Source organism: Passer montanus, unplaced genomic scaffold (genome assembly GCF_014805655.1).
Source record: "Passer montanus isolate IOZ18808 unplaced genomic scaffold, ASM1480565v1 scaffold35, whole genome shotgun sequence".
Classification (NCBI taxonomy): Eukaryota; Metazoa; Chordata; class Aves; order Passeriformes; family Passeridae; genus Passer; species Passer montanus.
Genome location: NW_024368263.1, coordinates 3,551,220 through 3,574,830, shown reverse-complemented (window position 1 = coordinate 3,574,830; position 23,611 = coordinate 3,551,220). Strand labels below are relative to the sequence as shown.

Here is a 23,611-nt window from a genome sequence, read left to right as displayed (position 1 = left end):
AGTCCAGTATCCTTTCCTTACTGGGAAAAAGATGACCTAATATCAAAACTCGTTCTCCATTTCCAGCTGCACATTACTAGGTTTCAAAAGCAAAGCTAGAAACCAGGATTGTGGAGGTTTTCAGCCGGGGTTAAGGAGTGTGGCTTGGCAGAGTCCTTGGTTGCCTGCAGGACACTCACTCCATCCAAAGTCCCTGTGCTGCCACTAGGCAAAATGAATATTTGTAACCAGTAGCTTCTGGCTTTCAGGCTTTGACCATTAAATTATTAAAACATCCTCGTCTGCTACTGTTGCTGCTGCCGGGGTTTTGAAAGTGTTTCAGTGTTCATTGCTGCACCTGGTAGCTGGAACAGAGGCAGCTTATTTGGGAACGGCATAAGTAAAAAGAGCACCTTCATTCCCAACACATGGGATCCATCTGAGTAAATGTCTTTGTTTACTTATGGCCAGAATTTTTGTCAGTTTTTCCCCCCTTTTTAACACTGCAGAAACAGCCTGGCTACAGAGCACAAACCCAAACACTTTTTTTCAGCACAGCAAATGTTCTGTCAGCCAGGTTTGGGCTGCAGAAGCTTTGTCATGGGACATGATGTAAGAAGTAAGACAAGCAGGTATTTTCAGATGCCAGCTTGAGCTGGCAGTGCTGACAGGTTGAAAAATGAATTTTAGGGTGGTAAGCTAAACACATTTTGAGCTGGGAGCATCCCACAGAACATCTGCCTGGTCATTTTAGCCATGCCCTGTTCTGCCCCCCAAGCAAGCTTTGCACTTCAGATGCAGCAAAGGCTGATGATTTACATGTTAAATTAAACTATTTCATATAGGATTCCTCCCAGGAATGTAAAACATTGATGATGGCCACCGACAACAGAGAGCATAATAACACTGTGAAAATACTGCAATTGGCCCCAGGGCATGCTGAGTTCTGGAGTATCAAATTCAGATATTTCTTTTGACATGAAAACAAGGAAAAGGATCAAAGAGAGTGAGCGCTATACCCACACAAGCAAAAGTGGCAGCTGGCACACACCTCCCCTTTAACTGATAACTCATCAAACCTTTTCTAGGTTATATAGGTCACGGGTAAATTCAACACATGCACTGTCTGCATTGGGTCCTGCCCAGTGGCAGTGCCTTGCAGCTGGGACAGAAGGCTCCCACCAAACACGCCGGGAGCCCCAGCAGCAGCCGTGACGCAGAGACACAAAAATGTGCATCACTCACCAGGTCAGCGTCGCACTCCCTCTTGCAAGTGCTCTGCGCGTCGACCCACAGGTTGGGGTTCATGTCATTGGGGCATATCCCAGCGTGGGAGTAGCGGATTGGAGGCAGGGCTCTCCCCTTCAGAGAGACCTCCAGAAGCAAGAGGACACTGCTCTTCCCTAGCAAGATCCACATCCACCGAGTGAACAGCACCAACAACATCTCAGAATTTCTCCAGGGCAGTGGCAGTGTCCAAGTTGGAAGTAGTTCTTGTTTGCTTGGGTAGCTTTTTTTTTTTTTTTTTTTTTTTGGTAAGCCTTAAGAACCCAGATGCACCTGACTTTGGTAAAAACTTCAGCAAGCTCCTCTGCTGCCTCTGTCGACAGTGCAGTTTGGTCTGGACCTCATTGGATTAAAGGTCCTAGGAAGTCACCCCCTTATTTTAAGAGAAACGCTACTTGTGCGAGCAGAGTTAGCTCTATTTATACCCTGCCTCTGTTAACAAGTCAGAAAAAGTAAACTTGATTTCTTTGACAGGCACACGCTTCCTATGTCCTGGTGGCAGTCAGACAGATTTGTTGCAAGAAAAAAAAGCTGGAAAGAGTTCAAAAGGCTGGAACTGGCATGGTGGGACCCCTGCATGTTTCTGAATGCAGGGAGGCCTTCTTAACCCCTTTAGACCTAAAGTACTTCCCTATGCTAAGAATGGCATTTACTTCTGAAAGGGGACTTGTCTAACTAACACGGACCACAGTCAGGGGATTTCCCCACAGCAAGGGGCTACACAATCACTTGCTAAAAGAAACAAATAATAGGATTGAAGCAATTAAAGCCAGAATATCATATTTTAACAAAGGAAGCAGGGAAGAAATAACTTATTTAAACTTAGGATCAACAAAGCAGAATGTCTTCGTAAGTTCTCCCGGGGCTCCTCCAGGCTTTTTCTTCTCTTTGGTTGGGAGATTTCCATGATGCTAAGTTTAATGCTGCCTTCCAGTCATACCAGGAAGATGTTAAAAGTGTCCCTGAATTCCTCCACATTTCCTGACAGCCAGATCCCATTGTACAGTGGATTGCTGACCCCTTTAACAGCAACAACAAAAAATAGAAGTTCGACTCTATGGAAACCTGCATAAAGGAATGTACAGCATTTTTGCATTGGGGGGTGGGAGAGAAACTCAGTCAAGCTGAGTTCCTCATTCCCTGATTATTACAGCAAGGGGCTGATCCTGCTCATGCTGAACATGTGCCAAAATCCTGAGATAAGTGGCAGAAGTCTGAGTTGCTCAGCATCTTCCAGGATTAGGGCCTCTGGGCTGAGTTTTGGGTTAGCTTGGGTGGATCCTGTGTGTTGCTAAGAGCCTCCTGGGAGAATCAGGTAAGTGTGCATCCCATGTGGGGGCTCTGCAGGGCTGGACCAGCAGTGCTGTGCCTCGGGAGGAGGAAAGGTTGTGCATCCATTGTCCAGGGCTGAGAGCTGCAAAGCCAGTCAGAGTTAGCCCTTACTTTTTTTTCCTTGGGTTTACAAATCCAGCATTTTCATGGCTGAGTTTGGACCTAATTCTCCCCTGAGCAATGATGGCTGCCAACCAGTACAACCAGCAATGAACTGGGTCACCATGGGGCTCCTGCAGAGCAGAGTGACCTGCTGGTGTTTCCCGGGATCACCTCCAGGGGAAAGGGAGGGCAACCTGGAGTCAACCTGCCCCGGGCTGTGGCATTTCTGCAGCAGCCCAGGCTCATAAAAGGGGCTGTTGTAGCTCTGATTTGTGTGCCTGCATTAACCATATGCACAGTTTTGAATTTCATGGGACGTGCAGAGCGAATTGTCCAAATTAGCTATTTAAAAGGAGCAAAGTCAACGGCCAGGCAGCAGTTTGCAGTTGATTTATTCACTCTGAAACTTTAGAAACCTGCATGACACTTGTACAAAGTGTGGCTGTGTGCTAAATGTTTTATTCAGTACTTGTTTACAAACTCAGCACCCTGTGATGCCTAAAAAAGCCAACCAAAAATGACACATTCCCAAGAGGTACTTAAAATTCTTGCAGCTCTATTAACAACAAAATCACATGTATTAGTGGTTCTGTTAACTAAACAAAGACACTTTATATTGTAAAACTGACTACAGATAAGCTTTGAAACCAGCTCTATGTGGGTCTTGACGAGTGCAGGGATACAGGGTGCTGCCTTGTTGACCTCAACAGCCACTGCACATGCAGGGAGTTTTCCCTCAATCCATTGCATTGCCACAGAGTAGCCATGGATGTGATTTTTCCCTGCCAGATTTAATCTTTTATGGCCATTTTACCCCCTTACCTTCTGGGCCAGAGGTGGATCTTACAGCCTCCATCTCCTCTCCTGGTGCCTTACAGCCATGTCCTTGCTAGCTTTGGTGAGTGACAGACACACTAATGTGGGCCACCATAGGTAGAACTCTGTTCCAAACAGGAAAAACCAGCACTATCTTATTTTTAACTGTGCCTGGCCAGGGATCCCTTGCCCAGAGGCACATTTCAGCTGTGGAGAAGCAGAGTGGGGCTCTGAAAAATCAGATACTGGTTTGCATCAGACAGGCAGAGCAGCCTTCTGCTGTGCTATGTCCTTCTCCACCCACAGGGATATTCTCCAGTGACAGGTAAGTCCCACTGCAGCTTTCTGCTTTCGGCTCTGAGGGATCATGTTCCTGGATCTTGGCCACTTGAGCTCAGCCAGGAGAGAGGAAAACATTGCCATAAATCTCCTTGTGAATGTGGGCAGACAGCTCCAGAAGGCAAGAGATGCAGTGAGGGGTCCAAACAACCCTTGACAGCTGCCCTGCTCCTGCCAGGACATCCCAGAGCTGCTGTTGGGCAGCCTGAGGAGCACATCCAGGAGGGAAACCACACACAGGCTGCCCCACGTTGGCTCAGGGACAGCGGGGACTCAGGGTGTCCCAGCATGGACAGCCAAGCTCTGACTAATGCACTCACTGTCTCCTGGGTTTCACTGAGGGCTGTTTACTTGCCTGTTTTAAGTTAATTTAACTCCAGTGACCTCAGTGGATGTGACTGGACACTCCAAAACACCACCAGTTAATGCCAGTTGTGAACTGGGGTCTCTATCAAGGTCCTTGTGCCCAGTTTTTCTGTTCCTCCTTGTGTATAAAGCACTGTGCATTTTTTTCTTTAATATAAGCAATAAAGTAATCCTCATTCTCCATTTCTATGAACAAATCCATTATGAAAGCTGATTTTATGACTTCTCAGCCGTGTCAGATACTGATGTGATAAAGGTCTTCCCAAAAGAGATCAAGCCTTAGAAGCAACCCTATTAACTACCCCAAAATCCCCCTTTCTGATCAAGATGCTGGAATGAATGAGTCTGCTGGATGGGGAACTGGGATGAACTTCTCTGGATCTTAGGTGGACAAACCTGAGCCCTGATGGCACAAAGCAACACCCTGGGTCTGCTCCCAGCACTGGGGGCATCAGTGTGTGACCAGCCTCAGTCCTGAAAAGCCCTCCTAGGGTACCCAAGGTCCTGGTTAGGGTTCTTAATCTAGATCTGGCTTAACTGTTGTTGGGTTTTTTGTAAATTATAGTTTCTTTGTCCTTTTTCCTGCCCTCCTCTTCTGTGCCAAGTGTTGACCGATTGTGTGCTGTGACACCTTTTAACTGAGGATGGAAACAGGATTCTCTGATGCGCAGAAAAGTATAATTTCATTTGGGTATTTTTCCTTAAGCCACTGCTAAAGGAGCAGCAAACTGTTGATCAGATTTACTAGGCCAGCAGTCCTCATCTGGAGTTACTCAGCGGAGGGTGGATTCATTTGCTGCTTTTATTGTGGAAGGCTCTTGGCAGGAGCGGTCACCCTGTGATGGTGAAACTCCAGCTCCCATTGATCTCTTCCTCAGCCCAGGGGCCCTTCCAGCCCCACCCTCCCGTGCTCCCTGGGCCCACTGCCACGGGCAGCCGGGTCTGCCAACACAAACAGGAGCTGTCCCCTCTGCAGTGACTCACCAGAGCCGGTGGCACTCCACTCCCCCCGGAGGGCTCCTGGCTGCAGTGGCACTGCCATCGATGTCCCCAGCACATGCTGCAGATTAAGGCCAGAGGTGGAGGTTGGATGCTGGACCTGCTCTGCCTCTGAGAGTAGCATAAAAAAAGGACTCTGTCTGGTCCTTGAGGCTGCCCTCCTCCTCCTCTCACAGGACAGCAGGGCCCGGTGCCAACTCCCTGCACTGCCCACAGCATCAATCAGCCCCTTCTCCCAAATGGGACACCCAAATCTGCCCTGCCCACAGGGACCCTGGTCCTGCAGGCTGCTCCAAGGACATGCTGTTCTTCAGCCCCACCATCACCATGCACCCTCTGTAGGTGGCTCCTTGTCCATGCACAGCTGAAAATATGATGCCTGTACTCTAAAAAAATCTGTTTAGACAGTAACAACGTTCCAGGCTGTATGTAAAGCTTATTGCTTAAAGCTGATAGCCAGACATTTAAAAGGGAATATCACTGCCAGATCCCTCTTGGTGCACAGCTGCCAACTGCTTCTCTCAAGCAGCAACATAGCTTCCACAGAGAAATACAGATAATGCCTTGTGACCTCCTCTTTATCTTGCTTTGGACTGCAAAGAGTCAAACCTTCCCCTCTGAGTGATATCCTGAGCCTCGGCAGGACCTGATAAGTGGATGGCCAGGGATCCCACCTTGGATATCTTTTGACAGCACTCAGAAAACCACACATCTCCTCCTGGCTGGATGGTTGGCTGAGCAAGGAGGATTTCTGGCAGCATGAGATGCACCTCTGGACATCAAAGCGCAGGCAAACGCTGCTGTGCTGGCCACATGCTTTGGGAGCACATGCACACAGGCCAGGCAGATTTGGGCTGAAGGTGTACAATGGGAACAGCCTGTCTGGCTCCTATTTTGGCTCTCTTCATATACATAATTAGCAGCAGAGGCATATTTCAGTTTTCCCCAAGTTAAGATAGAAATCTCCCTGTAAGCATCCAGAACTAACAAGTGCTGGTTTTGACTTCTGAAATAACATATCTGAGTAGATCCCAGAGAGCAGGGAAGGCTCAGTGGGCATATTTGGTGTGGTGACTGCTCACCAAAAGGAGCTGCTGTTGATGTGCACGCTGCCTCGTGTGCAGCTGCTCGGTTAGCAGGACTTAATGTGGTTAGACAAAAGGGCTCAGTTTGGGGGGGAATCAATAATGTCAGCGAGTTTATTACAGGCTTACAGGCCACCTGCTAGAACTCAGCATTAGGCCTGTGTTGCATTGTGTTTTGGGAAGAGCTGATGGCACTGCACTCAGACAGGGCTAGGGCCAGAATTATTATTTTATGCCTCAGCAGATGGCTTCTGCTCAGGGGTTTTATCTTTGAGTGCAGACATACGACTAATCATCATTTGCTTTCTCTTTCTCTGCTAACGTAAGCTGGGCAGGAAGCAATTGCCAGTTTGATGATGGCTCATTATTGTTTGGTTTATTCTGTCTGAAGCAGCACAGCAAGAGGCACCAAGGATACAAAGGCAGATAATCAATGAGATATCCATTATCAGAGAGATAAGGGGAAAAGCTAGTCTTTCACCAGCCCATCTCTTTCTGTCTCTGTTTCAGAGACAAAGCCTAAGATATCCCATAGATAATTTGGGGAGGTCATGTTGGTATCTTTGGATTGTCAAGACTGCAAAGATGAAATGTTGGGAATGGGTTCATTCTGCCTTAGATGATCTAAATCACTTCCTAAAGTCCCTTCTAGCTCTGCTGTCTGTCACTGTCAATGCTGAGAGAGACCTGCTCCATCAATTAAGCTTTGAGTCAGGGAAATCTGAGGTCTGTAATGCAACTGGAATACCTGGAAGAAATAGAAATCACAGCCACAGTGCCACCACTGCAGGGCCAGCACTTTCTGTGTTAGGCCCTCTCAGCTGCCTGGGGTACAGGCTGGACCAGGTCCTGTCACCTGCTGAGCATGGCAAATACAAACACCATGGACACACGGTAGCACCTTGTCCTGTTGCAGGTTTTAGGAGTTCATAGTGACTTTTATGGCAAGCTTGAATAACAGCACTTTAGGGAACTGGCACCAAACCCGTGGTGTGCAAATGGAGATGTTCCCATGGCTTGCAGCACTGCTGTGGCTGTGTGAGCCATAGCATAAAATCCTCAGGATTGAACTGGTGTATTTGTTGTTGTTCTTTATGACTTTCAGTTGTTCTGCTTGGTTCCAGCTCAGTTTGAAGCAAAGCTCAGAATAAAAATGAGGTGGCACATGCTCAGGCTGAATGCTCAGCACATCTTTCACCAGATCTGGTGGTGTTTCTCCAGGAACCTAAGTTACTTTAGTTCCCCATGTAGAACTAACGAATATTACTGAACCCACTGCACAGATTCACTTCAGTCTACAAATGACCCTAATTTAACCTCCCTTATATTTACTTTTAGGAATTTAAAGCTGGGAGGAAATCACTTGCTGAATATCACACAGCAACAACCACAAAAGGTCAGAGTCCCAAGACCCTGCTGCCAACCCCATGGGCATAATTTCCTTCTCAAAATGCAGGTTCAGTATATAAAAGTCACATTGCTTTTGTTTGTGATGTGATTCAATTCATACAAACAGTAAGGTTTTAACCTGCTGTACTAATTTAATTTAACCCCAAGCTTTAATTCCCTGAGACTTCAGCATGAAGAAACCATCTCTTTTGTCATTCTTTTCTTAGAAAAGATTTGTCACTCTTTTCTTAGGGAAGATCTTTTCTTAGAAAGATTATGAACCTTTCAGTGGAAGAGAGTTTGTGAGAGTTGTAAACTGCTGCAGATTTGCATGACTTTGTGCTCCATTGTAAGACTTTACCAAACCCCTGAATCTGTGGAATTTTGGAGCCCTCCTTGTGGCTGGGAGCCTCTCCAGGAGATGCAGAGCAGCTCCCAGTGACTGGGCTTTTCATCAGGCAATGAGTGTTGGCTTCTCCAAACAATGTGGAAGTTCCAGAGCTCCTCTGAGGGTTTGGTATCCAAAACTTCACTATAAACAAGCTAATTTTCACAAAATGGAACTGTTTCTATTTCTGCACATACCATGAAATCCTTTTAGCAACAATTCCATCTTCTTGGAATTTAAATCTAAATTAGGACAAAATTCCTTTTTAACTGAAGTGATTGCCCTGGTTTGGCTTTGCTGGCCGTTAGCAGTCCTGGCTGTTACACAGCACATCCTCTGCCCATACCCAGAGGGTGACCTCTGCCAGGAGCAGTCCCTGCCTTCTAAGCTGGGCACACTAAGAGTCTTTCCAAGAGGTGAACTATTTTATTTTAGTTTGCCCTGTGTGCCACCAGATGCAAGGCATCACACAGAGTGCACCGGCTGGGCCCAGACAGTGGCACACAAAAGGAGACAGAGCAGCTCTTTGGGGCTACTGATGTTGTTACTGGAAGTGCCCAAAGGAGCCAGAGTTCAGGTCTGGTTTGTAAAGGTGCTCTTCTCCTGGCATTTATTCAGCAGCACTTCTGAACAATAGGCTGGAGGTGTGAGTGATGTCTGCAAACCAGTGATGACCCACTTCCATTGATCTTTTGAGCAGCTAGCCCATACTTCCTGCCCTAGCAATGGGATGTTTGTCTGCATTTAATAGCTTTTTTTTTTTACACCATTGCTCTTCCCCTAGCAATGGGATGTTTGTCTGCATTTAATAGCTTTTTTTTTCACCATTGCTCTTTGTGATTCCAGCTAATTCAACATACATTCTTATTTTGATTTTTTTATTTTTTTCAGAGTCCACCTGCAGCCCACAGCATAGCAAGGTCTGCTGAGATGCAGTACTTTCTTTCCATGGCAGTTTTGGAGATAATGGGTCCTGTCTGACACAATAGTGACGGGCAGAGTGATCCTAGGTATAACAGATGTGGTTTAGTCGTAACAACTTCCCTGTGCCTTTAGGTCCAGCACACTGGGCTCCGTGCTCTGTCACACCAGTTGCTGGGATTGTGTTTAGTCACAGACACAGCAGACAGTCTTTGAGCTGGGGGGTACAAAGGAACCAGAGCATCATTAGTGGTGAGTGTTTCACATGCTCTGTAATGGCCTGATTTTTCTTCAGTTGAAGTTGATGTAAATATTCTGCTGACTTCAAAGGGGAACAGGGTGAGGTTACAGCCAAGTACTCTTGGAAATCCCATCCAGTGCTTGAATTTTCTTGACCTGAATGGCAGTTCAGTCAGCTCTGCTTCCACAAAGGAGCTTTCAGGAGCCCTGGAAAAGCTGCCAGAGTGCTTTTAGCCCTGGGTTCACATGGTAGCAGCATGTGAATTGCGGCAAATTTAGAGGCTGATTCAGCCCTCCCAAGTTTTGATTCCACTTCTGCAGATGTCTGGCTGGCATCACTCTTGCTCTCTCCTCACTGACTGTGGAGGAGTCAATGAGGGCAGTGGGATTCCCATGGAGGCACTTCAGTATAGTGGGGGAACTCCTGCACTGGGCAGCAGAACGTGGGGTACCCTCACAAGACCTTTGGCTTTGCTGTGCACCAGCCAGGAGAACAAGCTGGTCAAAATGCCTGGAAAATCTTTACAGTGTGGCATGAGCTGTGGCTCTGTCTATTCCCAGCCCAGAGAAAATGGTCTTGAATTATTTTTCTCCTTTTTCTCTGTTTTTTTTCTGGAAAGGGGTGTTTTTTCTTTCATAATTTTACACATTTTCTTTTGTGTTTGTGTAACATCATACTTAAAAAGCTCTATGAGTGTGTTTTCTAAAATGTTTTCTAAACATTTCCAAATATTTCTATTAACTATTTTTTTTAAGTCAATCAGATTTGTCAGTTTGGAATTGTTATCTCCACAGGAACTGTTCCTGTCTTTGCCACTGACTTTTGTGAGCCCAGAGCAGTTGCCCTGTGCAGTACCAGGAGTTCCACCTCCCTGAAGGGGACTATAAAGCTCTCAAGTGGGTCAAGTCACATCAATTTATCTTTGAAACTCCAACTTCTTGCCATTCCCTCAGAGGCATGTGTGAGTGTGAGGTGTGATTTGCTGCAGCTGAAAAAAAAAATTGGGAAAAAATGGTGAATGCAAAAATTGTATCTTCAGCCATTTGTTCACATCTTTTAAACTGAAGTTTAAGCACAGCCCTTTCTAATTCACACACACACACACATACCTGAAAAAAAAAACATTGGGAAAAAATGGTGAATGCAAAAATTGTATCTTCAGCCATTTGTTCACATCTTTTAAACTGAAGTTTAAGCACAGCCCTTTCTAATTCACACACACACATAATTTGCTTTTTAAATTTTGCCATGGTAAGAAACCTAATACTGTAAATGTTTCAGGACATGTATATATATATATATATATGTACGTATGTACTTTCCCAGCTCCTTTTTGATTTGTTTGAGGAATCTGGTGTACCCTTGGCCATAAAAACCAGGTTAGTGCACAGTAGAGGCTTTCATGGCCACTAATCTTGATGACAAAATTATTCAAACAAACACTTCTTGTGTCACCGATATATATTATGTAAAACCTTGTGACTTTGATTATGTGTCTATAATACAGATTAGTCTGTTTGGGTGTTTGGTGCTGACCTCCAATAAGCTCCTAAAGTATTAGCAAGAATTTGCAAGTGACAGGCAGGCAGAGGTGCTGTTCTGCCTAATCCCATTCTCAAAACTCTGGCTATATATGTCTGATCACTTTCTGCTGCTTTCCTTGAGGCACCAACCAGGTTCTTTCTTTCTCAGCCCCCTCCCAGCCACCTTTATCCCTCTTTCCACTGCTGTAATGTGTCACAAATGTTTCACTAACCTTATGGATTAGAGCCAGGGAAACAGTGAGAACAAATTTAGAATAGGAGGCAGAGAATGTACCAGCTGGGAGGTGATGCTGTCAATCTCCATGGAGACCTCTTTAGTTACAGCTTTGCTAATAACTCTCATGAATTGTATAGTGCCTGGTTGAAAGCCTGGCCAAGTCAATGGAGAGTTCCAAACTGACTGGATGTGTCAAATAAATAATTTCTGTGTCTTGTGCTCATGAGGGATGCACAGGGCACAGCCCCTTGGGGTAACCAGTTATGATTTGCACTGGGGTCTTTCTCCTTGATGGCCAAAACACAGCCTAAGGAGAATCCAAACACTTTCATCTGATCTTCTATATGGGGCCATCTTCTACTAAAGAAAAGAGCTCTGGAGAAATAAATGTATATCTTGGTTAGCAGAACAGTTATTTTTCCTCAGGCATGCAAGTGAAACATCTCTGTCATCTCGTGAACTTTCCACAGGAGTCAGCTCCTGCAGGAGATGAAGTGGGACAAGATCCACAGAAGCCTTTGGACTCCAAATGCCTAGACAGGATATGCCTCTGTGCAGGATTCAGGCAATTAGTTATATTTGCCCCTTATTCCCAGGATGAACATGTTTAATGGATTAGTAAAGCAAGGGGAAGGATTACAGACATTGGCAGAGAGGAATGCAGCCAAAAATCTGGAAAAAAAGCAAAGGCAGTCCCTTTTCTGCACAGTTTTCTGGGTTAGGATGTCTCTGAACTCAGAAGGGATTGGGCTGACACTGCCACAAGCCCAACGCAAGCAACAATCATCTTCAGGGGGAGAAATTTGGCCCCACAACACTGCAGCTCAGGCTTGTCATTAATGGAAGCCAAACTGGCTTTAGGCACTAGTCCACTGAACAATTTCCAGTTGTTATCAAAATCTATTGGACTTCTTAACCACAAGTCCCTGAGCTGATGCACTACACCCGTCAGGTTCCAGGTCCCTGATTTGTTTGTTCAGAAATTATTTATTTGTTCTACAAACAGAAATAAGGTTAAATTAACAACTGGGGGAAAAAAAAATCAGCCTCACACCATGCCTGATTTCTAAAGGCATTTGGCTGCCTGAGCAGATCTTTCCCTTGCAGATCACCATTCCCCCAAACAGAAATGCCATTTTCCAAACCCTTCCTGTCAAATCTCACTCCCTGCTGAGGGCGTGTGCAGCTCTGTGCATGAGTGTGTGCTCACACCTGCTTAAATGTCCCTCTTTAGACACTCACTCCCTTTGAGCCCCTGCAGGATGCTCAGCAGGGCTGAAAATCCATGAGAGAGCTGGTTGCAGTGAAATTCGGGGATGCTTCAGGGTGCTAAAACCGGTCCTGAATCCCAGTCCTCTGCACCACTAGGAATTCTTTCCAGATTTAGTGAAAAAACTGTCATTTATGGTCAAAAGAAAGATGACAGGTGAGTTCCCTGGGGCAGCATAAACTGCTGCTCCCATGTGACTTTGACTTCCTCCTTTGAAATTGTCTCCTCTGCCTTCAAACTCATTGAAAGGTCCAGTGTGAGCAGCACAGGACATTGGGCTTGACTTTTAATTCCATCTTTATTCTCCACCAGTCCTTCCATTTCCCTGAGCTTTAATCAGGTAACAGCTTTAAATCTGTGTGTGTGCATTAAAGATCATATTTAAGGTTTCTGAACCTAAATCTTGTTTCTCACACAACTGCAGTTGTGTCCACAACAACAGTGTTGGTTTAAATTGCCAGAAACGTTATTTTGGTGGGGTTGGGTGGGACCGAGTGTTTCAAATATGATTGTACAGCTGTCAGTACCACTGTGCAACTGGGAAATAAGCCTTTAAAAATATGTTTAATCATAACTTTCAGTGACTGAGAAGTTGGTTTAATGTGGACGAATGGAGTTACGTGGGGAATGAAACCTGAAATGCAAAGGGAAAAAAAACTTCATAAGCCTTAAAAAAACCAGGAGCAAATAGCAAACAGACAGACCATGGTTTCTCCAAAAAAGCAGAAAATAACTAATCCAGAGGATCAGGCACAGTCAGAAGCTTGCATAAAGGCATACATTAACAAATGACCAACAAAATCTGGAAAACTTGCTGTGGGAACAAAGACTGGCCCAAGCCTCCCCTGTGGTTACTGCAAGGCTGTGACAGCGAGGTGCTGGCTCTGCCAGGTAAAGCCAGGGGCTCAGGGCTGTGCCCAAGGCTGGTGAACAGGGAGCACTGAGCACCTGTAAATCACCAACAAAACAAAACACCACCGATCTGGGCCCCAGACACAGAGCTCAGCGTGCTCCCACTGAAGGCCAAGGTAATTCAATGTTTGGGAGGCAAAGCAGCTGCTCCAGCCATGAGCACCATGTGCAATTCCCAGCAGCTTCCAAAGGTGACAGCCAGCACTCAGCTGGCACCTGCCCCACGCCTGCAGATCCTGCAGGGCCTGCTGCTCTTGGCAGGGAGCTGTGCGTGCATGGGTGCTCTGCATAGGTGCATGCACAAACCCAGCTAGCACATGGGAAGGGAGCAGGGAAAGGACAAGTTACTGGCTCTGCTGGGAGCTGGTAAGTGTGACACCAGTGCCAATAAACGGGGAGGGAACACAAGAGTACAAGGGGGTCTGAGGCTCCGTGTGTAGGGCATGAGCAGGAGGTTCGTGGGGAGGCTTGGGTCAAGTGAACTCGCTGCTAATCCTCTTGCACACAGCCTTCCTTGCAGGAGGAGATCTCATGACTCCAGGGAGAAGTACATTGTGTAACTAAGCAATGGTGAACCCAAGCTCCATTTAACAAGGCTTGGCACAGGTGCAACAGAGTAGGGTACTCACCCCAAGAGAGTGTGAGAGAGAGCATCTCAGTGCATCACCCTCCGGCTTGGAGTCCTTAAAAGCCCTGTGTGGCTTTGGGAGAGGAGCTCAAGTAGAGGGGGAAAAAAAAGAAAAGAAAAAGAAAAAAGCCCATAACCCCCCAGAAAGCACTCCCTGCACTGGGTATCCCTGTACTTGTGTGGAAATGTTGCATAATGTCCCTTTGCACCACACGGAGCTTTGAAATCTACAGGATCAAAGCTGTATGGAGACACTATGGATGTGCCAAGACAAATTTAAAGGCATTTCACAATTACAGCATGAAGCACCAAGCCACACTCCAGGCTCTTCTTGTTGTTCCACTGTGACATCTAGTGGCAGTGGCACTGGAGAACACAACAGGAATGGTGTTTCTGGTTTTAGGCCTGTCCCTGCACTCACCTCTTGAGTAGCTTTTCCCCATCCATCTGAGAGTTGTCTTGTATTATTTTGGAAAAAGCTCTTTTGCCACTAATCCTACTGGATTTTTACAGATGTAAAAAATTGGGATTTAAAGCTTTCACAGTGCACAAGAGGGCACCCTGCTTCCTAGAATGGGTCTCCACTTGTGTGTTCCTTGTCTTTGTATTATGGCTTTATGGCACAGACACTGAAAAAAGACAAAAGAGATCGTGGGTTAAAGAGTGGTCATTTAAGATGCCTTTACTGAAAAAGCAAATGAATTAAAATGCAAATATTCGGGTCACAGCAGTGTCCAGTTGAGGGCTGGTCTTCCAGGTCTCTAAGGTTTGAATTTGCAGTTGTCATCAGGTAAATCTTGTTTGCAAACCATTCTCCAAATCCAGCTGTTTTCCGTACAGTTTGTTGAGTTTTTTTGGTAGCTGCTGGGCAAAATTTTTGTTCAATCTCTTGCATGGGATCAAAAGCATGTGATCTGGTGTGAAACACTTGCCACTGAGTCACCGCGTGACCTTTGCCACAGTAGTTAAAAATGTCGCTGCTTGCTTCTCCCTCCTGCTTTCATGAGGGTAGTTTGTGGGGCTGCACCTCTCTTAGAGAAACATTTGTCCTGTGGGCCTCTGCCTCCTCGGACTGATTAAAAGGAAGATGAGTATTTGTGCTTTGAATCATCATTTATATGGAGAGATATTCAGGAACTGTTTGGATGGTAATGCTGCAGGCATCGTCTTCATCTAATGGCCATAACCACCAGAGAAGGAACAGCAGGGTAAAGCAACAGCAACCCAAGCCCTAAATTAAATGGTAGGTTAAAATAACGTCACTAATAAGAATAGTAAGCAATAAAAGAGAGGCAATGAAAAAAAAATTCTTAGTGAAAATTGCTCCTTGGTGGCAGACACTGACGCCAAAACAGAAAGCCTGGAGTTAAATGAGCTCCTCAACACATGCCACAGTGATTTAATTAAGAGTGTGAGCAACACACTGGAGAGGGAAGGGCTGGGAACTGGGGGTGCCAGAGCTGGAAGTGTAGGGGGAAAGCTGTGGATTTGAACCCATCCTTGTGGTCCTTTTCCAGCCCATGGCAGCCTCACAGCTCAAAGGCAGGAGCCAGGCTGCTGGTTAAAAAACACCCCAAAAAGGGCAAGGCCACTGTGATAGATGATGGGTTGGACTCAAAAGACCTTTTTCAACGTACATAATTCTATAAGGTGCTTTTGCCAGCAGGCAGTTTTTACCTGCAGCTTTTCCCTTCTTCCCAGGAGCTCTCTCCCCTCAAGCCCCCACAAAGGGCTCTGGATGTCAGGTGAGGGTGGGATGAACCCACCAGAGGAAACACTCCAGTCCTGGATTTTCACCCTGTCCAGGCCTGAGAATCCCAGAATCATTGGGGTCAGAAAGGATCTCTGGAGATCATCCATCCATCCCCCGCTAGGGCAGGTTCATCTGGAGGAGGTGACACAGGAATGTGTCCAGGTGGGTTTGAATGTCTCCAGAGAAGGAGACTACACAGCCTCCCGGGCAGCTGTTCCAGAGCTCTGTCACCCTTAATGTAAAGGAGTTCTTCCTAGTGTTGAGGTGGAACATTTTGTGTTTTAGTTTATAGTCATTGCCCCTCGTCCTGTCACTGGACACTAATGAAAAGAGTCTGACAGCATCCTCTGACACTCCCTGGATATATTTAAATGCATTGATGCGATCCCCTCTCAGTCTTCTCCAGACCAAACAGGTCCAGCTCTCGCAATGTCTGTGCATCAGAGAGATGCTCCAGACCCTCATCATCTTTGTGCCCTTCGCCGGACCCTCTCCAGTAGCTCCTTTTTTCCCGTGCTGAGGAGCCCAGAACCGCACCCAGAACTCCAGAACAAGGCTGCGCCGGGCCCGGGGCAGCGCCGCCCGCCCCGCTCTCAAGATGGCGGCGCCCGTGAGGGCCGGAACGGGGCCCCGGGGCGGGCAGGGCCCGGCTCCGCCGCCTTGAGCCGCCCGGCCCCTCCCGACGGGCTCCCGCGCGGGGAGGAGGGGCCGCAGCCGGGCCCGGCCATGAGCGGAGCAGCGGAGGCGCGGGAGCTGGAAGAGCGGCTGCGAGAGGCGGCGGCCCTGGGGGACGTGGCGGAGGTGCGGCGGCTGCTGGGCGCGGGGGCGGACATCGACTCCCGCAACGAGATCAATGGCTGGTGAGGGGCGGCGGCGTCGCGCGGGGTCCCGGCGCTGCGGGGGACGAGGGACGAGGGGCGGGCCCGGGTCGCTGCGGGGCCCAGCTCTTCCCCCGCTGCCCTTCACAGGTGCTCGGGGCTCTTGGGCTCGGGGCTCACCCCAGCCCATCATCAGGCGCGGGGTGAGGGAGCTGCTCTGGGAACGCAGCTCTTGTGTTTCTTAGTTTTCCCATTTGCAAATACAGAAAAGCTAATCTCGGGAGGCTCGGAGATTTACTGCTAAAGAGGATCACGGTAAAAGCAGGTCGCCCTCCTGTCACCTGTCACTGCATATTTGCTCAAGGTCCCTGCCCAGTCGCTTGTATGGGATAGCAGTGGGAGTCACTCTGCAAGGCAAAGGAAGAGCGTGCCCTGCATAACTTACAGATTCAGAACTTTAGGAAGTGCCACAGTGAAGGAAACTTTATTCCCAGTTATCACTTTATGCGGATGAGGTAGGATGGGGTTGGTGAAGAAGAGCCAGGCCGGTGAATCCCAGCCCTTCTGCTTGCTTCCTGCAGGACCTGCCTGCACTGGGCCTGTAAGCGGAACCATGCTCAGGTGGTGTCCTGCCTGCTGGAGGCTGGTGCAGACAAGCAGATCCTCACTGCCCAGGGAGAGCTGGCGGCACAGCTAACGTCGAAACCAGATATCCGCAAGATCCTGGGAGGTACCGTTCCCATTTTAAAAGTCATCTAGAATTCTTGGTCTAAACACTGAAACGTTTTTAGTGCTTTTATCTGAAGCAGTAATTAACATGGCTAGGTCCATTGTATCTCAGATATCTGTGATTTATAACTGGAATTCATATTTGGGCAAATAGATGTGGAGATTTCATGTAGGAAGGCCTTGTGTCCTGAGCTGTGTCACCAAGAAATGGAAAAGCTGGATGCTTTGGGAAGTGTGTTGCTGCACTCCTGTTTGCTGTCGAGCTGCAAATGGGGGCTTTCATAATTGCACAATTTGCTGTGGTCTGATCAATACTACAAATCCCCTCAAAACTGTTTTATCACTCAGGAAGTTATGCCTTCTGAGCACCTTGTTATATATAGTGTGACTTGCTGGCATGGTTAATTTTTGCCCTGTAATTATGCCATCTTACACTTTTCATCTGCACAGCAAACCCACTTAGATGTGTGTGACACTTCTGAATAGCATCCAGGTACTGTGCTCGAGATTAAAATTCTAAGGTGCTTTACCTTTGGAAATGTGCTGTCATCTGCAATTGAGCTTAAATTGCTCTCTGCAGTGATCTGCTCTTACATCAACAGGGCAGGGTTCTCCTTCACAAGGCTGCAGCTAAATCGTGACTCAGGCTCCAACAGTCAAGCCTGAAGGAATGGCATGTTCTTACACAAGGCTTTTGCTTTCTTTTGGGTGAGGTGTGGGCTCAGTTTGTGGCAAACTACTCACCTGTTTTTAACATCTAAACTGTCAAGCACGTGTAGATGAACTCTGTTCATAGTCGTCTTATTTTTCTGTCTGTTAAGCTTCCTGTGTTTCCTGGGGAATAAACACATATCACTTTACTTTCTCTCCTATTTTTTATTCTGGGTGTGTGGTATCATTGAGCAGATCTTTCTGAACTGCTTTGACATCAGTATTTATGTTCTGTAATCCTCAGGCAGGAATGTCACTTACTGCAGTGCTTTTATGCAAGAGTTGAGTTTGTTTGGGTATTACAGCAAGTAGACACTTCCTCAAAGAAATAATGGGTTACATTTGCTGGCCTAGGTCATAATAAACTATTTACAGCAGTGCTATTAAGAGCATTTTAAAATTAGATTCAATAAAGGACTACTGGTCATCCAGTTAATTTGAAAGCACTGGAACAACACTACTAGAAATTATGTGTCTTTCAAAGGTTATCTCCCCTCCACGCTTTGTTATCAAAAACCAGAATATACTGAAGACATAGGTTTTTCTTTCACTTTACAGCTACTGGCCTCCAAGTGTTACATGCTTCTGGAACATTAGTGTCATTCTTTGATGACCTTGGAATGTGATGCAGTTTCAAGACACAATAGGAAAACTAACTATATTCAAAATGAGAAAGATCTATCCAGTAACATGATGGATTTTTTTCTGTCTCCATCCCCCTACCCCTCCTTTTTGAACTTCATCAGTAGAGGAACAAACTGAATGTCAAGGAGTGAAGGATTTAAATTTATCCATTGTTGCGAACCACTTGGCCAACCCATTCCCTAACATTTACACCGAAGAAAGCATTCAAGGCAGCTTGGCAGAATCCCAGAATGAAAGTGCTTCCATCTCTTCTGCTTCCCAGAGTGAAACTAGCCCTTGTCCACCAGCAACTCAGGCTGAAAGCATCTGCACACCCACGTCATGCAGCAGCGGCGAGACTTTGCCAGCAGCGGATGCAGCAGCCAGGCCAGCCCCTGTGCCCAACATCACTGCAGCCACAGCGTGTGCCAGCCCAGGGATGCCCCCTGGCTCCGGCGCACCCCCGGGGACAACCCCCAGCCTGGGACTCTGCTCCCCAGGAGTGCCTGGCCAGGCCTTGCCTCTGCAGCCTCACGCCTCCCCCAGCAGCCCTGCACCCGCCTTCCAGCCCTTCTTCTTCACTGGAACATTCCCCTATAACGTGCAAGGTAAAGAGGTGCTGTGTCTCCTACTTCTGTTACAGTTACTGGGTGAAAAAAAGAAGTGAAATAATCATTTCACTTCAGACTCTAGTAGAATAGAGGCAGAGATGTTGAATTCTGTGGCCAAAAGTGCCCTGAACTTTCTTCTGCTCAGTTACATAAAATGTCTGTTATTCTTTATTTTAACCATGGTAATACTTTGCAAAACAATGGAAAGATCAGTCCAGGTAACACGAACATTTAAATTTTGCACTACATTTGCATCAAATGCAGCTCTGGTAGTTTGGTAATAACTCAGCTTTGTGACTCTATGGATCAGTTTCAACAGTGTTACCATGGTTCTTCTGCGTGTTTTTGCTGGAAGCTTCTGTGTTAACTGCTTAGTATTTCCCAGATCATGGGGATTGTATTAAAAAACCTGAATTCAGAAGATAATGGTAAATACTGTAAATGTTAGGTTTGAGTTTGTTGTCTTTTCTGTTGTTAACCTTTTAATTGTTTCTCTGTCAGAACTTGTACTCAAGGTCAGAGTCCAGAACGTGAGAGACAATGACTTCATTGAGATTGAACTGGACAGACAAGAACTGACCTATCAAGATCTGCTCAGAGTGAGCTGCTGTGAGCTGGGTGTAAATCCAGAGCAAGTAGAGAAGATCAGAAAACTACCCAATACACTTCTAAGAAACGTAAGAATAGAAACGACAGATTAACTTGACTTTTCACTTTGCAGACATCAGAGAATGTATTTTTGTAAAAAGATTGGCAAAATGTCAGTTTTGTTAAATAAAAACTGACAGATTCAAAGGGACGGTGGACCTTTCTTAAAACTTCATCATAACTTGTTTAAAAATAGTCTTGTCAAAATAGGCAGAGTATTTTAGCTCCTAAAGCATATGGAACTATTACAGCTTGACTTTTAAAAAATGTATCAGTAACAGTGCATTTAGGGTGCTTTTAACGTAATTGCCAAGTATTAATTCACTGTCTGCTTGCCTAAAAAGAAGGAACAGTAAGGGGAAAAACCTCCACAAATGGGCATATGAACAACTTAGATGTGCTGTTAACAAATGAAACTGCTCTTCTGTTCCTAAAAAGTATATTCTGGAGGTCTGTAGATGAAAGTGGTCACAAGTCCTGGTTAAGTGACATGCACAAATACAGCCAAATCGTAATGAGATTAAAGGAGAAGAAAAAGTTTGAGGAGAAAAACCAACCAAGCAAACCTGCTACAACTTTTAATGAGCATATGCTGGTAGGATTTATTTTTTTAATTCTATATTGCTATTATTGGGAATGATGTCCCTGGAATTCTAGTTTTTATTTCCTGTAGTTATTTTACAAATAATAACCACCAGCTATATACAGGAGTAATAATGTGTGAAGATTCTAAGTTCAGTCAAAGAAAGAACAGAGATAATTTCTCCCAGGCTGAGCCTGGGAATCTTAGAAGAAATAATTAAAACAATTATTATCTTTCTGTAACCATTGTTTACAGTTATGTTTTTCCACAGTGTGCTATTCATAGTGCACCAACAGTGTGAGATGTTTCTGTTTTGAAACCAATCAAGTATCACCTTAGCAAGTCACATTATAAAAAGACCCGCTACTTCCATTAAAGTTAGCGTTCTAATCCACCAAAAGTGGATTAGAATAGGAAGAACAGTGGAAGACAGGAGGCTTTTTTTCCATCCCTGACTCAAAGGGTCAATAATGTTCTGTCTGTTTCTTACAAGGACAAGGATGTTGCCAGACTCCAGGACTTCCAAGAGCTGGAGCTGGTCCTTATGAGAAGTGAGAGCTCTCCCTTCCGGAGCGCCGCGGCCGCACTGATGGAGCGGCCGTGCTACAACAGCAGAGCATCCAAGCTGACCTACTGACCCTGGGAGCTGCAGCTGCAGGGTCAACACCTGGCAGTGACAGCTGTCACTTAAGTGTGTGTAAAACCTTAAGTTATTATTAGGGTTACTATTTTAACTAATATTTTATATTTAATATCCTGTTTGCTTTTATTTTTTTACTTGATACTGTATTCAGGTAAGGGATACCTCATTTGTCCAGTAAAAACCACAGGTTTCTAGAGTATTTCAAGGAAGTTTATTGGTTGTATCTGGCAGTGGGGGGCACAAAAGATGCAATTATTGATACAAAAATTTTGTTAAGTACACCCAGTCTGACCAAGTAAGACTCATGGAAAGATTCAGGAAATTGTGTGTCTCTGTGTGTACTTCCTCATTAAATTAAAGAGACACACAATGGATAGCTGCTCTCTAAAAATGTGAATGTGCAAGTCCTTAATTTCTTGCCCCTCACAAACATTGACCAAGATGGGTTGTCTAGAAATACTTAATGCTCAGAAGTGGCAGGAGAAACCCTTTTACTGGGCTGAAAATAACTGGAATAAGCATGTCTGTATTTAAATGTTCATTTTCCCTGTGAGAATATTGTACCTCCACCAAAAAATACAAAAGCCTCTCCTAAATTTTCCTTTTGAGTTGGAAGTGCCCTTTCAAGAGAAAGCCCTTGTTTCAGATGGGGAGGGACTCCCAATCTGTGTCCATGGTTTTATTTACTTTCTGATGGATGTGAGCCTGTGAATTACTCACACCAGGTGTCAGTATTGTCAAGATGGGAAAGCTCTCTGTGGTCCTTCCTTTACACCAGTTCCAAGGGGATGGTTGTTTCTGCTGCATGAGAAGCACAGCAGTGTCCTCATGAGAGAGCACAGCTGGAAGGGACACAGAATGCTTTAATGGGCCACTAGATGGGAAAAGCACCATGAGCAAGTGACTGATTTGTAACTTTACATCCTGCAGTCTACGTCACTGTTACACAGCCTTTTTTCAGCCAGGTGAGTACTGACAGGGATGAATTGCAAAAAACCTCCAGGTTGCTTTCAACTTCCCCCCCTTCTTCATGGGGAGTGAAAAAAACACAACTCTGGTAAAGCTACAAACTATTTAAGCAAGTCAGTAATGAAAAAATTAAGTCACAGCATTGCTGGAATATAAACAGCCTGAAGCTTTTCTTGATGAACCTGACAGCCTGTAAAGTTATACTTCTGGAGGCTGTTTTCTTTTTTGCCAAAAACTACGATGCTGACCTTTGCACCAAAACCCTTCATTGGGTCCTGAGCAGGTGGACAGGTGAGGGACTTGCTTTTTCTCCCCTCTGTTCCCCCCTCCCCCCCACTCCCAAACTATTGATTTCCCTTCCATCTCTGCTTTATGAAGCTGCACTAGGCAGAGTTTCTGCACAGCTGATGGATGCTGGACTTTGTTGTTTGATCTGCACTGCTATGTTGACAAACTATAAATAGTACAGCACCATGTTCTAGTAGAAGCAGCATGGCTGCTGCACACCAAGAGGAAACAGAAACCCCTTCTGCCAGCAGAGGAGATACTTGACTCTGGGCTCAGGATTTCACCAAGTTACTTAGGCTTAAAATTCTTGCTTACTTCAGTCAAAATAATTATCATCCTTTCCTCCATGTTCCACACCCATCACCTCAATCTTACTAACTTCCCATTCTCAATCCTGGTTTTTCTCCAGCCAGAAGCTGAGCTATTTTAATGCCAGATTCAACTCCTGGGAAGCTCAAGACTGTGACACAGTATAAACGAAAACTTAGAAGACAGGGAAGAAAGTTCTATTTTAACAATTGTGTATTTACCCCTCCAGCATAGCTTGGGGGCTAGCTCAGATTATGTGCAATAACTGTGTGAAAAACAGTAGTGGTTAAATGTTTAAAAATTAGTAAGAGTATCTAATTTGTTTCCAGTTCCTTTATTTAGGAAGTCAGTGTAAGGACTGTCTCCACTAATTACTGAGCATTCTGCTAGAGGGCAGCTGGTTTAAAAAGCTTTATTTCTCTAGTTTCCACCAAGAATAACAGTAAATGTGTTAAGATTTAAATGCTTCTTACAATTTGACTGTACTAACAGTATATCTATGCATTCAGAGAAGTATTTTTGTATGTTTTATGCAGTTTGATAAACTCTAAGGCACACTAGTTATGTTAAATGGTTTTTGTTGGGCTTTTTCTTTGAACAATGAACTGTTGGAATAACAACTGAGATAAAGTTTACAAAACTTACTGTTCTTCCAAGGACGCCTTTTGTTTGCACTACAAACTTGTGCTGAACTGACACTGCTACTCTTCACTTATAATAAAGTATCAGTCATTTCAAGTCCTTTGATCTCTTCCTTTTTCAGGGTAGGGGGTAGAAGGATGTGAAGAGAATCACTCTAGAGTGGACAGGACACTTAAAATTTAAAGGAAACTTTGAAAAATCATAGGCCAGTACACTTTTAACACTTTAATGAAGATTGTCAGGCTGTCAAAACCAGTATGGAGAAAGCTTACTGAAATCAGCTACTTTTGCCTAGAATTCCTAGAAAATCTGGAATGTATTTATCCTGGGCTTAAGCTCTGAAGATACTTCTCATAAAGATGAATCTGTGCAGATGTTTGTACACTCAAATCTGGAGGCAGAAAGGCACTGTGCTTCCTATGCTCTGCAAAACAGAATTTTCCTTCATCTTCAAAGCATTAAAGACTC

At 45.4% G+C, this 23,611-nt stretch overlaps 1 protein-coding gene across 2 annotated transcripts; it reads left to right on the top strand.

Moving 5' to 3' along the window:
- The first annotated feature begins 15,790 nt into the window (after positions 1–15,790).
- LOC120505644 (ankyrin repeat domain-containing protein 40-like) lies at positions 15,791–23,241 on the top strand. 2 transcript variants are annotated; one of them, XM_039716374.1, is made up of 5 exons: positions 15,791–16,428; positions 16,968–17,116; positions 18,576–19,058; positions 19,563–19,738; positions 20,786–23,241. In XM_039716374.1, the coding sequence occupies exons 1-5, from the start codon at positions 15,998–16,000 to the stop codon at positions 20,927–20,929; spliced, it is 1,383 nt and encodes a 460-aa protein (XP_039572308.1). In that variant the 5' UTR covers positions 15,791–15,997; the 3' UTR covers positions 20,930–23,241. The 2 variants fall into 2 exon arrangements, with proteins under 2 accessions (XP_039572308.1, XP_039572307.1); XM_039716373.1 differs by having other exon boundaries at positions 15,795–16,428; positions 18,573–19,058.
- The last annotated feature ends 370 nt before the right edge of the window (positions 23,242–23,611 follow it).

What these genes read in the sequence shown, in the direction of transcription:
- LOC120505644 (XM_039716373.1), top strand. Translation starts at nt 15,998, where the DNA reads ATGTCTGTGCATCAGAGAGATGCTCCAGACCCTCATCATCTTTGTGCC. An exon ending in TATCCGCAAGATCCTGGGAG is followed by an intron (nt 17,117 to 18,572) that starts GTACCGTTCCCA and finishes GAACTTCATCAG; the next exon opens with TAGAGGAACAAACTGAATGT. An exon ending in ATTCCCCTATAACGTGCAAG is followed by an intron (nt 19,059 to 19,562) that starts GTAAAGAGGTGC and finishes TTTCTCTGTCAG; the next exon opens with AACTTGTACTCAAGGTCAGA.